Source organism: Sturnira hondurensis, unplaced genomic scaffold (genome assembly GCF_014824575.4).
Source record: "Sturnira hondurensis isolate 20B ecotype Veracruz unplaced genomic scaffold, ASM1482457v3 Scaffold0012467, whole genome shotgun sequence".
Classification (NCBI taxonomy): domain Eukaryota; kingdom Metazoa; phylum Chordata; class Mammalia; order Chiroptera; family Phyllostomidae; genus Sturnira; species Sturnira hondurensis.
In genome coordinates, this window is record NW_028085098.1 from 1,350,643 (window position 1) to 1,371,785 (window position 21,143).

At 35.9% G+C, this 21,143-nt stretch overlaps 1 protein-coding gene across 1 annotated transcript in view; it reads right to left on the bottom strand.

Annotated features, from left to right (window-relative positions):
• Window positions 1–21,143, bottom strand: part of SMCHD1 (structural maintenance of chromosomes flexible hinge domain containing 1) — a 156,031-nt gene that overhangs the window by 10,170 nt on the left and 124,718 nt on the right. Inside the window, exons 42-47 of the mRNA XM_037060710.1 lie at window positions 16,073–16,263; window positions 12,269–12,378; window positions 11,934–12,004; window positions 7,893–8,064; window positions 1,341–1,499; window positions 933–1,047 (exon numbers count right to left, since the gene is read on the bottom strand). Coding sequence (XP_036916605.1) covers window positions 933–1,047; window positions 1,341–1,499; window positions 7,893–8,064; window positions 11,934–12,004; window positions 12,269–12,378; window positions 16,073–16,263 — 818 coding nt within the window. The remainder of the gene's footprint in view (window positions 1–932; window positions 1,048–1,340; window positions 1,500–7,892; window positions 8,065–11,933; window positions 12,005–12,268; window positions 12,379–16,072; window positions 16,264–21,143) is intronic.

Genomic DNA, 21,143 nt, shown 5'->3' on the forward strand with positions numbered 1-21,143 from the left:
TGAATTAAATTCCTTCCTATGCTTCCCACTTCTATTCACCCAGCAATATATGGCACAAAATCAGCATTCATATAGTTACTGCATAAATGCAGAATATGTAGATAGAAAGGGCATGGAATATCAAATAAATACCACAGTCTCAAAAGACTGTATTTAGCCCTGGCTGGTGTAGCTCAATGGATTGAGTGCGGGCCTGCGAACCAGACGATCGCGGTTCGATTCCCAGTCAGGGCACATGCCTGGGTTGCAGGCCAGTTCCCCACAGGGGATGCACAAGAAGCAACCATACACTGATGTTTCCTTCCTCTCTCCTTCACTTCCCCTCTAAAGATAAATAAATATTTTTAAAAAAGTCTGTATTTAAACTTTTTGCAATAATGTATAAAAAAACTGTTGTACTATGGTATCCTTCTGCGTTATGGCCTTACTAGAATCTCATCTAAAAAGTATAGCTTTTGTACCATTGAGTTAGGCTGCTGAAAGCTTTGTTGGTATTTTGATGAGCTATTTAAATGGTATATCTAATTTTCCAAACTAAATATTGTAAGCAATTTTTAAATAAGTAATGTATAAATGGTTTTGCATATTCTATTTTTATCAAGTTGCTGATCCTATGAAGTAGAAAGCATTGTATTTGAAAGTTAAGCCAAACAACAGAAAAGCAATTTAAATCCTTAACTTTAAAAATAACATAAAAATAAACCATCAAAACTTTCCAAATAATTACCAAAAATAATCTAAAAAATTGGAGTTTCCTAGGAAAATATAATGATGATGTTTTCCTTCATTATCCATCATTTAGTTCACATGAAAAAATCATTCTGGCTCAAGGGGGATATTAGAAATAAACTCATGCTATTTTTTAAAGCGTACTGAGACAAGAGCTTTGATAAACTAACCAATGATAACTGACAGGTCATAAACAGACTTACCTATTTTGTCTTATAACTTCTCTTCTCATTCTTTTAGGAGGAATTGGACAATCTGTCATTTCAACCTTTGTTGGATGACGTAATGAATCATTACATTTAGGTGTGAGAGTTATAGCTATAAAGGTAGAAAATTAAGTTTTAAAAGATTAGAATTATAATCAAGAAAAGCAAATACATCTTAATTTATAAAAAACAATTAATAAATAATACTGAGAATGATTCTTACTACTCCTGCCGAGAGAAGAGTTTATAACCTTTTTTTATAACCATATTTTTCAGATGACTTAGAGTTGAGATAAAGTTCTGGATCATTCACATTCTTTCTTTTTATGGGTGAACCTCTTTAATCATAAATATTTACCTTCATGCAGATAAAGTAGGCATTAACAAAATGTAATAAGTAAATACCTAGTTGTTGCTCTACTAGCTTCAGACTTTTCTCTTGTTCATCAAGTTCATGTTTCTTCTTCTTCATTTCAGGAGACTGAAGGTACTCTAATTCATTATTAAGGTCCTTGGTCAGACTGTTCAACTTGTCCACAGCATTACGATATTGTTGAAGAAGATCTGCAAAAAAACCAAAGACATTTGATTAAAACTAATTATCACATCAAATTAGGGTTTTAGGAAAGAAGAATTAGCAACACTGGGTACTATGTTATAGTAACAGGTGGGAGCTACTTTTAACACAAAATGTTCACTCTAAGCAAATAAAATTTAAAAAGTACAGTTTAGATTCCAGCATGAGACTGTTGGCTCGTTAAATTTAATTTTCTTCAATGGCTTAACTTTAATAAGTTTAATTCTTTGTAAGGAGTTTTCAACATAAGAGTGCTCTGTAAATAGGATCACTCACTCAGTCAATATTTACATCCTGTTTAATATTCAATTTTATTCCATACAAATTTGAGGGGGGCTACAAATACATTAAATATATACAGTACTGTTAGAAAATCACTGCTTCTAACAGACATGACCATTACTTTGAACACAGGTTCAAAAATGCACTTTTGATAAAAAAATTATCTTTCCTTATATAACTTGTCTTAAAATATATTACCTTATACTATTTATCACCTCTATGATTTATTAGACACTAAATATTAAATACGGTGACTATACTCTACTCCGGGGGCCAGCAAGCTGCAGTCCATGGGCCAAGAATGCTCTATACAAGTTTTTTTAAAAAAATATTCTATTTAGTTATCCTTAGAGGGGAAGGAGAGAAGGAGAGAAATATCAATGCATGGTTGCCTCTTGTGAGTCCCCTGCTGAGAACTGGCCTGCAACCCAGGCATGTGCCCTGACTGGGAATCGAACCTAGATTGTGTGGTTCACAGGCCTGCGCTCAATCCACTGAGCTAAACCAGCCAGGGCTGCTCTATACAAGTTTTAATGGTTATATTATAAATGGTCATTTACTTTCATACAACCCTTGACTTTGCTTCTTGTGTCACAAAGCCTAAAATATTTACTATCTGGCCTTTTGAGATGCCAATCACATAAAAAAATGATCAATATCTTTTATCATTCATGGGAATGAAATACTGAAACATTTAACAAATGTATAGAGTAGTTTACACATAAAACTATGAAAGAAATTATTTAAGAGTCGGGGTATATTAGATATAAGATATAAAATGAGATATTCTATATTTTAAGGGTCAGGAACAGTATTTAAAAAGAAAACTATCTAGCATTCTGGGAATCTAAGAGTGAATGAGCAAATACACATCTAAGCGTATCTGTGTATGTTTATGAACATATTCATATATTTAAATACATATTCTACATGTGTAACTGAGTGAGGACAAGGTCCTTAATGTTCCTAAATTCTTTATGACTCACTGGGACCGCTTGAAGGTACCTAGAAAAAAAACAGCTTTCTGATTTGGTAGTACTTCCACTTTCATAGTAAAAATCCCTTTTTTATATGCATAAAATATACTTATTTTATATGTGAATGAGTTCAAAATAGCATCCAGACCTGTTGCACTTCAGGAGACAATATAAAACTTCAAATCACTAAGGACTGAAATGCAATTTATATTTAAATATTTTAATAAAACATTAGTCTTGTTATTTATAATATTAAATATTTTCCATTAACTGTAGCACTAACAGCAGGTTCATATTTTATGCATAAAGTGGACAGTAGCAGCTTAATTTAATATGCCTTATCAATCCCTAATTTTTATACAAAATGTAACTTCTATTTACCATAGTGTCACTAAAAGTACTTCCTAACTAAACTTACGAGAATTCTGCCAAAGAGAAAAATTCAAAATTTGCATTCAATTCTGCTTATAAATGATTTTTGAGCTTTTACAATATTTGTTGTCTGAAATTTTTTCTCTGGAAAAAATAGAAACTGATGAAACTTTACTATGAAAACAGTAAAATACTTTAAAAAATCAGTTAAAGGGAAGGAAACTAAAATTACAATGCATTAATTTCTGTATGACACATATTCAGATTTGAGGTACAAATTATTTCAATGTATCTAAGGGAATGACTATATAAGCAAAGCTACTAGAAATAATGCAAAGAACTGAAAGTATATCTAAAGGGCTGTTCTTAGGCAAGTTAAGGCTACCTAGAAGGCAGAAGCAACTTTCTTACCACTGGAAGATTTAAGCTGTTAGGTAGGCAGGTAAGACTTTAATAAAAATGTTTAGGTCTCTTCAAACTTTGTGTGCTACATGATTCTAAGAATGTATTGGCAAGAAAAACCGATTAAGTCCTGATGACTGAGGACAAATTATGTGAAAAACACACTAGAATTTCCACTTTGATTTGTTCCCAAATAATCTACCCAGGGAGAGGAGGAGGGTGGCAAATTGTGAGAGGGGTAGTTATAACAAATAAAAATAGCTGATAGGTCCATGGGAATTCATTATATACTCAGTTTATTTCCACAATAAAACAAAACATACTTGCCCTAAAAACCACAGCACTTAATCTTGTTTACTATATCTAAAAAAACATTAGGAATGGTTTAACTTAAAAAATGGATAGTAGTAACTGAGAAGGTAAATATTAAATTAAATTAATCATGGCATAATAAAATGTAAATAATGTCTAACCTGGTCTACATATTTGGAATGTATAAACATAAAAGTGTTAACTAGTTTGAGGATATAATGATTATAAACTATATATTGATTACTTATTATTTTAAAAGATCTTCCTGTCTTCAGATGTTAAAAACTTTCCTTTCTTCTGTCCATATCCTGGTTTTTATAATGTCCATACTGATTTTTTTAACATCTCTATAGAAAATCTGGGATAACAGAAAAAAAATAAAAAGGAAAGTTGGGTAAAAACTGGTAGGCTTACCATCTCACTTTTTTGGTCATTTTATTATTTACTTATTTATTTTTAGAGAGAAGGGGAGGGAGAGAGGGAGAGAAACATCAACGTGTGGCTGCCTCTCGAGTTACCCACTATTGGGAACCTGGCCTGCAACTGAGGCCTGTGAGCTGAATGGGAATCAAACCGGTGAGCCTTTGGTTCCCAGACCAGCACTCAATCCACTGAGCCACACCAGCCAGGGCATCTTGTCTTTTCATTAGACAAATTTGCAGGTTTAATTTTCCACATGTGTGGTATCTGGATTTATACTTTCTAACCACTTTCCATTTAACATTATAATAGACATTTCCCAGATTATAAATTCAATTAAAGCATTTAACATTTCTAATGCTTTGATTGAAAAACAAGGCTGCAAAAGTCATCTGAATGAAAGTCTTGTCTGTTTAGATCAATTACTGGTTCAAAGAACATGAGTATTAAAAAATAATTAATAATTTTTTCCTGATTATAAAAGTGACACACTCTTCACTGGGGTAGAAGTAGAAAATACATGGAAAAGGATATTTTAAAATCTAAGTATCTTTGCTTTTTAATCAAAGAACTTAATGTATTTACATGTTACTCAACGTCTTATTTCATAACATGTATATTCATTTTTCTTTTTTTGCTCTGATTTGCTATTATCTCATATTAAATACCATAATGCAAAACACTGTGTAGTAAAATTATTTAGAAGACAAACAACTCTGCTTTTAATTTTGCTATTACAATTTTTGTGGTGGTTGTCTAGTTGAAAATTCCTTTTTCTCTGCAAACATTCCATGATATTCTAGAAAGAGGTTCCTCAAAGCTCTGTTCTATCTGATTTTTACTATGGCTGTGATTCAGGAGGGAAAATTTCTCTCCTAGGTAGAATCTGAGTTGTTAGAAAATGTACTCCACGGTGGTGGTACAAGGAACTGAAGGCTGCTGAATGTCCCAGAAGCCATTCTTGGTTTTGTCTTGACTGTTTCCAACTTCTTTTGAGTCTGTGATTTCTTCCAGTTCCCTTCCAATACAATTCTGTTTTGCTTCAAACGGTCAGGGCTGGCTGCTATTGTTTACAACGAAAAGTACTTTATACCTATCAGTAATCTTAAAGTGTCTCATTTGATTTTTTTAAAAACTGTCTAATAATTGAGTTCTTATTGTTGAGTCATTAGTCTGTACATAGAATGTATGTAGATATTTAAAGATATTAGCCCTAGCTGGTGTAGCTCAGTGGATTGAGCGCGGGCCTGCGAACCAGATGATCGCGGTTCGATTCCCAGTCAGGGCACATGCTTGGGTTGCAGGCCAGTTTCCGGCAGGGGTCAGTTCCCTGCAGGGGATGCACCAGAAGCAACCATACATTGATGTTTCCTTCCTCTCTCCTTCCCTTCCTCTCTAAAGATAAATAAATAAAATATTTTAAAAAAGATATTTAACAAGAAGGATAAGTAACTTGTATTTTTGAAATCCTTGTATTATTTGTCAACCTTACATATATAAACAATCCAATATTGCTCAGAAATCTTTACTTACAGTCTTTTCTTCCCTAAGATCTATAGATAATGCCTTACTGTTATATTGACATTCAGATGCTCAGGGAAACTGGAAATGCTGTCACTACAGCACCTGTGTATTTTAAATGTTCTACAGGTAATTCTTTTTGTTTGGGAGCACTGTTATAAACTGTACTGCTAGAGTTACAAGGATTGAGGCTTTTTTATGTTCATTCACTGCCTTGACTGAATTGGTTTTTTCTGATTTCTTATCAGTTTATGTTATTGTCTATAGAGATTTTTACAAGCATTCAGTGCCATCATAAACTGAAGTATGAACCTTTGTATTGAATATAATTTTAATTTTCTATAGATTATGATATTTTGATATCCTGAAAAAACCTTCCTGGCTGGGAAAGGGACTGCCCCTCCCAGAGTCAGCTAACTCTTGAGATACCAAAGGCCTAAGCATGCCTCTGATATGCAACTAACCAGTCCAGAGCCAAGCCTCCTCTCTCTGGTCTGTGCACACCAAGAAGCAATATTCCTCTGCCTTATCATCTCGGGACCAGGTACCAGGCAACTGGCTAGAGACCACGCCTATAACCAAAAGACCATTAGAATTACTCAAACTAGTCAATCCTAAACTGTTTACCCTGTCAAGCCCTGTGTTTCCTGCAGAAACCCCGAAAAGGCTGTGGCTCCAGCACTCTCCTTCCCGGCTTCTGCCTCCTGACCATGCTGATCCTGCAGGGTGTGTGGGGCCTCCTGTCTCCAGGACCTGTGAGTGTAATGAACTTCTCCTGAGCCTTTCTGGTCTCCTCTTAGACCTGTAACTGACTGACCATCTCGTAAAGGAAGACAAACAACCTTCTTTCCACTATGTTTCCCAACTACTACTTTGAACATTATTGAGGGCTGAAGTAGTAACAGAAAACTAGATACTATCCAAATTCCTCAACATTGGAATACGGATATAAACTATGATATATCTACACAATGGAATACAATCCTGGTATGTAAATGAACCACAAATATACATATAGTATTGAATGAACAAAGCCAGACACACAAGAGCATGATTCCATTCACATTAGGTACAAAAATGGACAAAGCTAGTCTATGCTGTTTTAAATTAGGAAAGATGCTATCCTTTGGAGAGGGGGGTTGGACAGTGACTGGAAAAGGGCCTGGGAGACCTTCTGTGGTGCCAGCAATGTTCTATTTCTTAATACGGGGGCAGTGTCCACATTATGAAAATTTATAAATTGGCATGTTTATGAAATGTACATGTTTCTATATGTTTAATATACTTCAATAAAAGCCAACAAAAATATATGATATACACACACAATAGAGTATTTATTATTCAGCCTTAAAAAGAAAGGGTATTCTGACGCAGGCTGTAACATAGATGCATCTGGAAGACATTATGCTAAGTGAAATAAACCAGCCACAAAAGAACAAATACTATATGATTCCACTTACATAATGTACCTAACATACCCAAATTTATAGAGAGAAACCCTACTATTTGCCAGGGGCTTGGAGAAACAAGGGAAAGGAATAATGAGAAGTTGTTATTTAATATGTACAAAGTTTTAGTTTTGCAAAAATTACAACAGCTTTGGAGACTAGTTGTACAACAATGTGAACGTACTTAACACTACTGAACTGTACATTTAAAGACAGTTAAGATGGTACATTTTATATTATGTATACTTAACATTTTTTACAGACGAGTTAACAAAAACAACAGACTACTTTTTGTTGGAAAGGTATGTGTCCAAGCATATTAGAACTATATAAATAGGCTCTAAGGACAGCCTATATGGAACCTCCTGTAAAAGTACAGGTGATCCTTGAACAACATAGGGTTAGGGATGCTGACCACCTGTATATACAGTTCAGAGCACAGATGTAAAAGCAATTATTTTAGCTGACTAAAACAAGGTGACAGCCTATAGAAGGAAATGGTGGAGGGAGGTCACATGCCCTAAACAAACATTTTATTAGTGTTTGTTACTGGTTAATTTTTCATGTTAGGATATCAATATGCAAGCCCCAAATAAAGGATTAAAATCAAATGAGAAACTGTTGTCAAAGTACTTACTCAACCTACCTATTTGTTCCCCTAAAACCAGGCACTGTTTTGGTACAGGAGCTCCAAATACCATTCCCCGAAGTTTGTCCATTGGAGGAGCTTTATTTTGAAGGCCCCCAAACTTTCCATTACTTCGAATGCGATCTCCATCTCTGGTGAGCAGCGTAGGACAGTGTGTAATTTTAACAACCTATTTTAAGCAAACATATAATAATTATGGAGTCTATAAAACTTATTTCAATTGTTCTAAGAGAAGGGAAACCATTTAAGGGTTCTGAGATTAGAAATGACATGCTCATGCTAGTATTTTATAACTATTTTAATAGGCTAGTGATGTGTAAGATAAACAGACAAAACAGAGGCAGGGCAATGAATGAGGATGAATAATTCTCAAGTATTAGCTAAAGTTAGAATAATGACAACACAGGTGGAAAAAAGTCAAAATGATAGCCTCATTGATAAGAGGAAGAGAGAGGCACTAGACAGAGCAGTCTGCGCTTCTGAAAGCCATGCCACACTATCAAGGCAGCATCACTAGCCCAATTTCCTTCAGTTAAATATGTATTTTCCAGATGACCAAAAAATAGCAAAGAGAGAATATGAGACTGAAAAGCATAGGGCTGAATCTTCAGAAGAAAATACTACAATTTCAATTGTGGGAAGTAAAAGAGCTAGAAATGTGAGAGCCAGGAAACTGGAACTATGTAGTAAAACTAAGTCATGAAAACAAGTTAGTCAAGAATTAAGTTCTTTAGAGGAGTGAGATAATAAAAGAGGGACATTAAATTTAGTATTTTGTGATCTTTAAGAATGTCCTTTCAAAAAAGGTCTGGGAAATAAAAAAACAAAACTTTCAGCTTCATTGGTAATCAGAGAAGCAGAATTCAAATGAGATATTTTCACTACTCAAAATGTTAACACACACACACACACACACACAACATACATCACGCACCACACTACACGTTGGGAGAGGTATGGAGAAAGGGTCTTTTGAACTAATCTCCTCTAGGACAGCCCTTCTAAAAGGAAATGTGACAGGTATTAAGCAGCTTAATATTTTGCATGACCGAGCAATTCCACTTTTAAAACTTTACTTTGAAAAAATAATCACAGATGTGAACAATATGCCCTAAATGAAAAATACAAAACTTACATGTTTCAGTAAGTTACGTAAGCAATGGTACATCCACACAGTAAAGTAAAATGCAGAAATTAAAAAGTTACTGAAGAACATCATAACTTAACATGTAAAAATACCTACTCCAATCTAATTTTGAGGGTAAATAGTCTCTGAATCATAAAAACAAAAGATTACATAAAATTTGATATTTTAAAAATGAAAAAGTAGGTCATGTAATAGAAAATCATGACCAGTATTTACTCCTTTGATATAATTCCAAGGGCACTTTAGATGTTCCCCCCCCCCAAATTGGATATAAAAAAAAAACAAATTTAAATGCAATAAGATGCATACTTAAGGAAAACGTGGTGAATTCTTTGGTAAAATGCATCTTTTATTAAAACAAACAATAACATCTTACTTTCTTAGTTTTGGTTTGTATTTATATGTTTTCTGAAAGTGAACATTAAAAATACAAACTGGATTCTTGTATTTTCCATTTATCCAGGAGTCAAGCAATATTTTTAAGAATATGATACCACTTAAATAGTAACAAACACTCAAATTTACAAACTTGTCTATTTTCTTAACAGACTGACAATATAAATTATAACTGGTTCTCTTTTTACATCATCTGCTAATATTACTTTCATGGACAATTTTTCAATGCTCAAAGTATCCTTCAATTGTATAATTCACTCTCTCTATCAAGACAAAAAATGGTAATGAACAGCGTTTACAAATTCAGTGAGCCCTACTGTTCTGGGAAATACATGATGCACAATTGTTGCAGGGACTAGCAAAGGACAGAATACATACGGGGTTGAAGTAGTATAAATGGCATGAAAAATTTAGGATGAGAAAACAGTAACAAAGACTACTGAAATCTTACAATGTTACTAAGGGGTGCCAAAAAACCATTTTCTCAGAGGAACTTTGGAACAATATTTAACCACTGGAATTACATATAGCCTCATTTAAAACTTTGGAAGAAATCAATGCATGCTATACCAATTATGAGAAAAATATACTGTACCTGCTTTTGTCACATATGTTCTATGGGTTGTTTTTTTTGAAGCTATGAATCGGTACCTTTCATCAGTTCTAAAAAGTTTTTATCCATTAGTTCTTCAAGTATTGCCATGATCCTCTTCTTGGCACGATAATTAGACTTCTTTTTTTGAGATTTTTTTCATTCTATCCTTCATGATTCTCAACCTTTTTCTCTTATATTCCTTCTCTCTGAGCTGCAGACTGTATAATTTTTCTTACCTACTTCCTAATGCATTATTCTCTCTTAAGCTGTTAAACCTATTCAGTGAGTATTTATTATATTTTTTATTTTTAGAAGCTTTATTTTTTTGTTATTCAATTATAGTTGTCCCAATTTTTCAGTGGACTTGTTCTTTCCTAATTTTCAATACTTCCATTTCTTGAACTACATTAAATATATTTTTAAAAATTTGCTCTTATATTCAAAATAAAAATTATAGTTCTATGATAAAGGTGAATTCCTCCAGAGGAACTCTGTTTCCTCTGATTAGATATCTAAGGACATTAGCAGTTCAGCATTATACGAAACCAAATGTTTACCCTCAGGCTTTTCAGACCATCCAAGTATCAGGAACGCAGATTGCAAACAGACACAAGGGTGGATTTGTTTATACTGAATTCTCCAGGAAAACAACTTAGTATTTTTTTCTTTCCTTTTACTTAGTGTTGAAGGTTCAAGAGAGACAACTGTTGGGTTTTTTTTCCTCAAGATTTTTATTTATTTATTTTTAGAGAAAGGGAAAGGGAGGGACAAACAGAGAGAGAGAGACACTAATGTGTGGTTGCCTCTCACACACCTCCTACTGGGGACTTTGGCCGGCAACCCAGGCCTGTGCCCTGACTAGGAATCCAACTAGTGACCCTTTAGTTCACAGGTCAGCAGCACTCACTCCACTGAGCCACACCAGCTAGGGCCAAAGAGGCAATTTTTTTGCAGCCAGTCTCCAGAGGCACTTGGAGTTGAGATGGGCAGGTATATTTCTTTGCTTACCCTTACACTAAGGTTTAGTCCTTTGGGATTCCAGTTTATTGGGAAAGGATCATCACTACCTGGAGAAACCCACAGAGACATGAGAACTAACATGTTGTTACTGTTTAAAGCAACTTTTGAAGTGCTTGTTATGTAGCAGTTGATGACTGAAACATTTACATTGCCAATCTGTGCCTTCAAAGGTATTATGGTTTTAATGGTGTATCTCAAAATTTGTATGTTGAAGTCCTAACCTCCAAGTTCCTCAGGATGTGACCTTATTTGAAAATAATGTCTTTACAAAACTAATCAAATTAAAATGAGGTAATTAGGTCAGGACCTAATCCAGTGAGCAGTGTCCTTATGAGAATAAAGTTGTGCACCAATGTGAACATAAGAAGGTGACCATCTACTAACCCAGGACAGAGGCCTGGAAGACATCCTTCCCTCACAGCCCTCAGAAAGAAATCAATCCTCCTCATACCTTGAATTCATATTTCAAGCCTCCAGAACTGAGAAACAATGAGTTTCTATTGTTTAAGCAACCCAGTCTGTGGTATTTTGTTACAGTAGCCCTAACAATTAATAGATAAGGGCTATATAAAATTATATTTTCACCAACATTATCTGAGAGTATTCTTTTTCCAGTACTATCATCAATAATAGATGTTTTGTGTCTCAGTTCATTTCATAGCCCCAAAACATCTCACTTTAACTTGCACGTTGGCACATTCACATTGTGCCCAATTTAATGTTGCTTATCAATATGTAGGGTTTAAATTGGTCTTGACAAGATTAGTTAGTGATTTGCATGTGTCATAAGATTATTTTCCATATAGGTCTATCATGTATTAAAATTTAAAACTACATATTAGAATTAGAGTTACAAATTAAAAAAGATTCAAATACATACCTCTTTTCTATAATGATTGGCAGCATCCAAATTATCCAAAATAATGGTGTCTCCTAATAGCATACCAAATACTAAAAAATTCAATAAATAAAATTTTAAAATTATGACGTCTTCTTTGGTCATATTTAAAGTATTAACACAAACTGAACATTTTTCTTACAAAGAATGCTAACAATAGAATTTTATTCAACACTCACCTATAATTGGAAAAACTGAGAGAATTAAATATTAATAAAACTATTACTTATAAGCTAAATAAAAACATAAATTCCATAATCAGTAATTTATAGCTCTGGTTCACAAATGTAACATCTATATAAAATAATTTCCTCTACCTGTTTCACAATGTTCTATGTTATCTGGAAATGTTAGCAAATCTCGGGCAAAGACTGGATCTCCAATGGGTTTAAAATATAATTTTCCATTTCGGTAATGAGGTAGAGGTCTGAATGAAAAGAAAAATTTAAAAGTATGAAACAAAACTTATACAACTTTTTAATTTAAAGTATGTAAAACATTAATACATTCCATATTATTTTGGTCATTTAATCAACTTCCCATCCACAAGTAAGACTACTAAATGATTATTATGCTCTTAGAAATGAAAACGTTATTTACCATAATAAAGTATCGACTTACAGTTTAACCTGTACTACTATGCTCAATTAGTTTGAAAATCAATATAAACTAACTGTAGTTTGACAACCAAAGAAGAAAAGCAGCCTCTAAGGCTGGACCTAAATAGGAATGCCAGCTGTGCCACAGGGAGAGGGGCCCCAGGATGAAGGAAAGGGGCAGGTCCAGCGCTGAGACACATGTGAGGGAGGTGGCTCAGAGGTCTGGCTCTCTGTTCTTCCCACACAGCAGGTACAAGGAGCAACTGCAGGCCAGAGGTAACAATGGGATTCAAGAGATGGAGGTTGGCTGGGGTGCTGGGCCCTTCCTTTCCAAATAATGTAGCTTTTTCCAGATCTTGAAGGTAGAAGTACTGGAGGGAACGGTGGTTCTAGAAACTAGTTAACTGAGTTCTAGAAACTCAATCCCAGTTGGAGCTACAATACCAGAAAAAGAGAAGATAACTAGTTGCTAGGGCAAACATTAGCCCTGAGTACCAAATTCATACTTATTTTAAATCATAAACTCTTAATTTGGTGTTTAGGGATTATAGACATAAAATAAGCCCCCCCAGAGGAAAAATCATTCTCAAAAAACACAGTAATCATGATCTGATGGGATCTCCTATGTTGTTTAAAATGGGTACTGGCCAGCAACAGTGAGAAATTTTAGAAGTAGAAAATTCCAGTTGCTTCTCTAATCTATTTTTAGATTACAAAATGAAATATTAGTTTAGTAACATAGTAGACTCTTACTGAGTTCCTGTTCTCCTTAAAGTCCCTATTGCTGTAGAATTGTAGGCCTCGAAAAGCTTTGTTTACAAATCTGAGAAAATTATTGATCAATACTGTTACACATTTTTAATTTATTTTTAAAATATAGTTTATTATGTTATTACAGTTGTTCCATTCCCCCCCTTCAATCCCTTCCACCCTGCATACCCTCTCCCACCCACATTCCCCCCCTTTAATTCATGTCCATGTGTCATACTTATAAGTTCTTTAGCTTCTACATTTCCCATACTATTCTTACCACCCCCTGTCTATTTTCTACCTACCATCTATGCTACTTATTCTCTGTACCTTTTCCCCCCCCTCCTCCTCCCACTCCCCTCTTGATAATCCTCCATATGTTCTCCATTTCTATGGTTCTACTCCTGATCTAGCTGTCCTCTTGGTTTGCTTTTGTTTTAGGTGTGGTTGTTAATAACTGTGAGTTTGCTGTCATTTTACTGTATGTATTTTTTAACTTCTTTTTCTTAGATAAGTCCCTATAACATTTCATAGAGTAAGGGCTTGGTGATGATGAACTCCTTTAACTTGATCTTACTTGAAAAGCACTTTATCTGCCCTTCTATTCTAAATTAAAGCTTTGCTGGATAAAGCAATCTTGGCTGTAGGTCTTTGGATTTCATGACTTGGAATACTTCTTTCCAGCCCCTTCTTGCCTGTAAGGTCTCTTTTGAGAAATCCGCTGACAGTCTGATGGGTACTCCTTTGTAGGTGACTGTCCCCTTATCCCTTGCTGCTTCTAGGATTCTCTCCTTCATTTTGGTCTTGGCTAATGTAATTATGATGTGCCTTGGTGTGTTCCTTCTTGGGTCCAACTTCTTTGGGACTCTCTGAGCTTCCTGGATTTCCTGGAAGTGTATTTCCTTTGCCAGACTGGGGAAGTTCTCCTTTATTATTTGTTCAAATATGTTTTCCACTCGTGGCTGTTTCTTTCCCCCTTCTGGTACCCCTATAATTCGGATGTTGGAACATTTAAAGATGTCCTGTAGGTTCCTAAGCCTCTCCTCATTTTTTTGAATTCTCATTTCTTCATTCCTTTCTGGTTGGATGTTTTGTTCTTCCTTCTGGTCCATTCCATTGATTTGAGTCCCAGTTTCCTTTCCATCGCTATTGGTTTCCTGGACATCACCCTTCATTTCAATTAGTTTAGCCTTCATATGTTCCTCTAATTTGTGACTAAAATCAACCAGTTCTGTGAGCATCCTGATCACTAGTGCTTTGAACCGTGCGTCTTATAGGTTGGCTATCTCTTCCTCGCTTAGTTGTATTATTTCTGGAGCTTTGATCTGTTCCTTTGGACCATTTTTTTTTGTCTTGACACACCCATTAGGTAGTGCGGGGCGGAGCCTTAGGTGTTCACCAGAGCAGAGCAACCCAGTCACTGGGTTGTGACACAGTATGTGGGGGCAGGGTCTGAGAGGGAACAATGGTGCTTGCTCTGCTCTCTGTCAGATTTCATTCATTTCCACCACTTTGCTCAAGCAAACTGAGCCCTTCTGGTGCTGAATTCTGGGTGGGTGGGTTTGTGTACATTTTAGGACCCTGTGGGTCTCTCCAGTGAACTCTCCTATGAGGCTGGGAGTCTCTCCTGGCACCTAAACCCCCACAGGTGTTTTTAATTGGTGGTTTAAGGCTTTATTTCTCCACACTGGAGCCCTGGGTTGTGCTGTCTGTCTCGCTCCCCAGTTTCCCTTGGTTTTGTGCGACTGCCCAATCTACCAGCCACCTTGTGTGCTGCTCCCCTCCACAATCCACCACCTCGTTGTGTCTGCCTGCTGCCACCCTGTGCCGGGGGTCTGCCAGCTGGTGCTTTGCCTCAAGTCCTCTCCATCTGGCCTCCTGACTCTGCTCCTCTTACCAGTCTGGATGAATGTTTCTTCTTAACTCCTTGGTTGTCGGACTTTCATACAGTTCAATTTTCTGTGAGTACTGGTTGTTTTTTTGTTTCTAAATTTTTGTTGTCCTTATTTTCGTTGTGTGAGGAGGCACAGTGTGTCTACCTACGCCTCCATCTTTGCCAGAAGTCTCTATTTACTGTTATACATTTAAATTTTTTGTTTTGTTACCATTTTCTTTCAGTGTTTTAAGGTAGATCATAAAAAAGTCAAAATCAAAGTACACATACTATATTTTAAAATTTAGATAATACCTAATTGATTTGCATGGTTATATCTAAAAGCATACTTTGAAAAGCAAATAAATAATTACTTAAAGGAACCACATTTATATAGAAATTAGAATGAAACATCCTAACTCTGAAGTACTGCACTTCACCTTTATCATTGGCATTTCCCATAGAGACCCTCTTTACCTAAATTAAGTCTGTTTATTTTCACATTATGTAAGTGGAACAAAAGACATGCATCTATACCCCTACTCCAAATAAAGCAATTTCATATTCTGTTAATCATAATTAAATATTTTCTTCCTTGCTGTTGCCAATACCCAAAGTTTGTTTTGGGTTTGTACATGCATGTGCTTATCTGTTTCATATATACAAATAACATTTAATTAGCAACTTAAACATGGTCAGCATATACAATTGAATACATTGCAATACTGATCTGAATAAAATACATACATCTGTAATAGAGATGAAGACAAAATAATGTCAATGATTTGAGTCACTTCTCAGTTTTAGGCATCTTTTACAGAAATCATTTTTAAATTCTGTGCTTTGTTTTAAAAAAAGATATTTCAGAAAAAAAATCGTAACTTCCATGTTTTTCTAACCTTTTCCAATCTGGAAGAGTCTTCCTATAAATAGAATCAAGGGGCAACACCTGCTGACGGCCTTGGGTTTCATCATAGATACGACGTGCAGCATCAGTAGTCAGGGTGACAACACAATCCATATCACTTGCCAGATGCCAAGAAATAACCATTGCAGCTCTATCATCTTCAATTTGTGCCAGGTGTGCAATCTATAACACATTTTTTTTAAAAAGTCAAGTATAAAAATCTAAATGCAAAAAAATTTGATATCAAGTATTTTTAAAGTTGATGTCTAAGGAGCAAAAACACTTCTCTGAAACACTCATATGAATTAATAAAAAATTATCAATCTACAATTCCACTGTTAGGAGTATATCCTAAGAACCCTGAAACACCAATCCAAAAGAACCTACGCACCCTGATGTTCACAGCAGCACAATTTACAATAGCCAAGAGTTGGAAGCAACCGAGGTGCCCAGCAGTAAATGAATGGATCCAAAAACTACGGTACACTTACAGAATGGAATTCTATGCAGCAGAAAGAAAAGAAGCTCCTACCCTTTGCAATAGCATGGATGGAACTAGAACGCATTATGCTGAGTGAAATAAACCAGGCAGTGAAAGACAAATACCATATGATCTCACCTTTAACAGGAAGCTAAACAACAAAACAAACAAGCAAGCAAAATATAACCAAAGACACTGAAATAGAGAACAGGCTGACAGTGACCAGAGGGGAGAGGGAAGGGAATTTCAGGGGAAATAGGGGAGGGATTTAGAGGAACATATATAAAGGATACATGGACAACAACTGAGAAGGCTGGAAATGGGAGGGAGGGTGGAGCACGGGGGGTGGGATGGGATAGGAGCAAAAGAAAACTATACCTGAACAATAAATAAATAAAAATTATCAATCTGTAAAAACTTACTGGCTTGAATATTAAACTGTCTATTATGCTGTTAAATTTTGGAAAAACTGTTCCACAGATTAAACTCCAATAAATAATGCAAATGAGCAAATAAATGTATTTGGAATATTATCAGGTAATTAATAATTTTTTTCACATTTAATAGCTCTACTATTGGGAATGTATTTTAATTAAGTTACCATAAAATACATTTAAATAATACATGCACACAATAAATGGAGTTTTAAGATTCAGTTAAACATAAATATAGTTATATATTAGATAGTCCTAAGTAGGTATTACTGCAATACCATAGTATTTCTTTCAGAATACAAATCTAAACATCACAAATAATAATCATTTCCTCTGCTTATAAGAATACTTTGAAGTTACATTCATTTAAGCTTTAACTACTTTTTCAAAGAATACTTTGAAGCTTAGGCTAAATAGCTACCTTTCTACTTACAAACACTTTAGTCATAAGCATTCTTGACCGAACTCCAACAGGGTTGAAATTCTGTGGCCAATTTAAAACCCTTATTCACTGCACTGGTCATCTACCCTTTCTTCTTACTTGATCTGGTGGCAAAAACCTGCCCTAGCAATGAGAAAGTTGTCTGTTGGCCTTAGAAACATCATAATATCTACTCTTGTACTCCAATTCTCTTGAAGTTAGTGTAAAAAGGTAAGGAAACATACATGCAAAGGAACTAGCACACATAAATAAAAAATGTTCCAGGAAGCAAAAGAAGGATTAGTAGTGGCAAATCAAATTCGGTGACTTCATTCTATTTTTGACTGCAAGTGCTAGGACAGAAGGTATCCATTTTGTGACTGTTCACAATCACCCTAATCTTTTAACTGTGGTAATTAATTCTAAGTGAAGATATGATTGGAACCTCTCAGTAGACCCCTTAACACTATACTTTTTCCTTAAGCTTTCAGGCAATACAAAGCATTATTATTTTTTATTTTTTCAAAAGACTTTATTTTTTAAAAAAGTCTTTCTAAGACTTTTTAAAAGCTGTTTAACACACACAGTGTTACATTCATTTAAGCTTTAACTACTTTTTCAGTTTCAGTCTACCCCAATTATTTCCTTTCTCCTCCTCCTCCTCCTCTTTCTCTTCACCCTGGGACGTTTTTTAATTGCTTTCCAAGAGGAAGGAAATGAGAGAGAGGGAGGGAAAGACACTTGGATGTGAGAGGAGCATTGACTGGTTGTCTCCCATATACACCTAGACTAGGAATTGTATGCACCCTTACTGGGGATCGAACTGCAACCTAGGTACATGCTCAGACCAGGAAGTGAAGCCACAACCTTTCAGTTTTGAGAATGCTCCAAATGTCAGGATGGGTGGGGTAGGACAAAATGGCAGCTGAACTACAACCCAGAAAAGATGGCTGACGTCAAATCAGGGAGCCGAAACAATGGGCTTTGCCAAAACGGATATCCCATAGCAACCTGAGCCCGAGGAGAACCACCAATGATATATTGCTGCTTTGTTCAAAGGGGACCAATCCCCAGCTCCCACAAAGAAAGCCAACAAAAATAAAACCCTGCCACATTCCCTGCTTGGGTGCGACTTCTTTAGCCCCACTTTAAGGACCGGAGAACCTCGCCTGGGTGCGCAAACCCCAATAAAGCTCTGTACTGCCTAACTTTGTGGCTGATTGGCATTTCTTCCTTGGCAGAGCCTAAGAAAACCTTTCACCAACCAGGCCACACTGGACAGGGCTACCCTAGCTATTTTCACGGATGCCAGTAATTCTTCCTCAGGGATGGGAGATGAATGGAATATAGATGGGAATTCTGGATATTTGTAAATAAGAAAGCAACACTAAAATATCCAAGTTAATGGAGGTAGTCACCCTGTTAAAAATAAATACACTGTAAATCTGTGTCCTACTAATTCCACACTTATTTATTCTAGTTTTTGGATAAATGCCCCCCCCCCCCAATTTTTAAAAAAGGGATTAGATTAAGCATGATATGAAAACATTTTCTCATTGGTTAGGACAGGGCTTGTACTTCTAAAAGGACAGAGAAGAAGCTATATGAAATGAGATTTTGGAGACTTCTGGTCAAGATGGAGACATAGGTAGCCACGCTTAGCCTCCTAGCACAACCATAAGAAGGATAACAGCTCACCTTAAAACAAAAAACAATCAGAATTGCTGGAAAAGCAAATTGTATGGAAGATTAAAGAAAAAAAAAATTCATCCAGATGGTAGGAGGGACAGACAGGGTAGAGAGGGTGTGGTGAGGTGGTGGCAGCAAGGGAGTGGTGATAGTGGCTGGTGGAATGAGAGGTCTCACATTCACCTGTGGTATGTAAAACCTGGGAGGGACACCTGGGGAGTGAGTGATCCCAGCCCCAGGCTAGACTGTGCCGCCCAGGTTTCCAGCACCAGGAAATAAAGCCTCATAACTTCTGGCTGTGGAAACCAGTGGAGACTGGCACGGCAGAAGAAACTGCCAGTCTCTTAGGAGAGTCCATTTAAAGGGCCCCACAGTCCCAGAATGTATGCAAACCCACCCACTTTGGGAACCACCATCAAGGCAATAGCTAGATGGGTGCCAGATGCACACGGGTAGTGGGTGGAGTGACTGGAAACAGGTCAAATGCTGAGCAAGTGGCATTGTTCCTTCTCCAACCTCTCCCCAAATAGAGTGCCATAAAGATGTGAAGTGGATGCCCTGCCCTGGGGAATACAGAAAGTTACCATGTAACAGGTGCATCAGGACACGGAGTCAAAGGAGCTCTACCTAATACATGGAAACAAACACAGGGAGCCCATCAAACTGAGGAGACCAAGAAATATGGCCCAAATAAAAGAAAAGATAAAAACTTCAGAGAGAAAACTAAGCAAAATGGAGATGGCCAACTTATCAGATGCAGAGTTCAAAATACTGGTGACAAGGATGCAGAGAACTGAGTACTGCAAATGCATAAGGGAAGAAATGAAAGCTACACTAAGTAAAGAAAAATCCACAGGGAACCGACAGTGAAGGGAAGAAAGCCAGTGTTCAAATCAACAATTTAGAACATAAGGAAGAAATAAAAGCCAACCAGTACAGAAAGAAGAAACAAGACTTCAGAAAGACAAGGAGAGAATAATAAGACTCTGAGATTTTTCCAAAAGTGTCAACATTGGAGTCATAGGGATGCCAGAAGGAATAGAGAAGAACTAGAAACTGAAAACTTATTTGAAAAAATAAGGAATGAAACCTTCCATAATTTGCAAAAGGAAATAAACATCAAGTTCAGGAAGCAGAGTCCCAAACAAGTTGAACCCAAAGAAGACCACACCAAGACACTTATTTGGTGTCATAATTAAAACACCAAAGGCTAGAGATAAAGAATCGTTTTTTGCCTCTTATTTTCTCTTTTAATTATTCATTTGCTTAAATTTATGATATTGTACATGAATACAGCATAAAAATATACAGAGATAACAGAATCTTAAGAGCAGCAAGAGAAAAGCAGAGTTACCTACAAAAGAGTTCCCATAAGACTGCTGATTTGTCAATAGAGACTTTGCAGGCTAGAATGGAATGGCAAGAAGTATTCAAAGTGATCAAAAGTAAGGACATACAACCTAGATTACTCTATCCAGCAAAGCTATCATTAAGAATAAAAGGGTAGATAAAGTGCTTTCCAGACAAGGAAAAGCTAAAGGGTTAATCATCACCAAGCCCTTATATAAAATGTTAAAGGAACTTATTCAAGAAAAAGAAGATCAAAACTATGAACAGTAAAATGACAATAAACTCACCACTACCAAAACTGAATCTAAAAAACAAAACCAAAAACAAACTAAGCAAACAACCAGAAGAGGAACAGAATCATAGATATGGAGATCATATGGAGAGTTATCAGCGGGGAAGGAAAAAGGGGAGAATAGGGGAATGGGTAGAAGGATTAAGAAGCATAATTGGTAGGTACAAAATAGATGGGGAAGTTAAGAATAGCATAGGAAATAAAGAAGCCAAAGAACTTACATGCATGACCCATGGACATGAACTAAGCAGGGGGGTTCTGGAGGGAAAGGAGTTATCAGGTGGAGGAGGGCAAAGTGGAAAAAAATTGAGACAACTATAACAGAATTATCAATAAAATATACTTACACATTAAAAAATTTTTCAAAATTTCCCCCGATTTTCAAGATGTGATGGG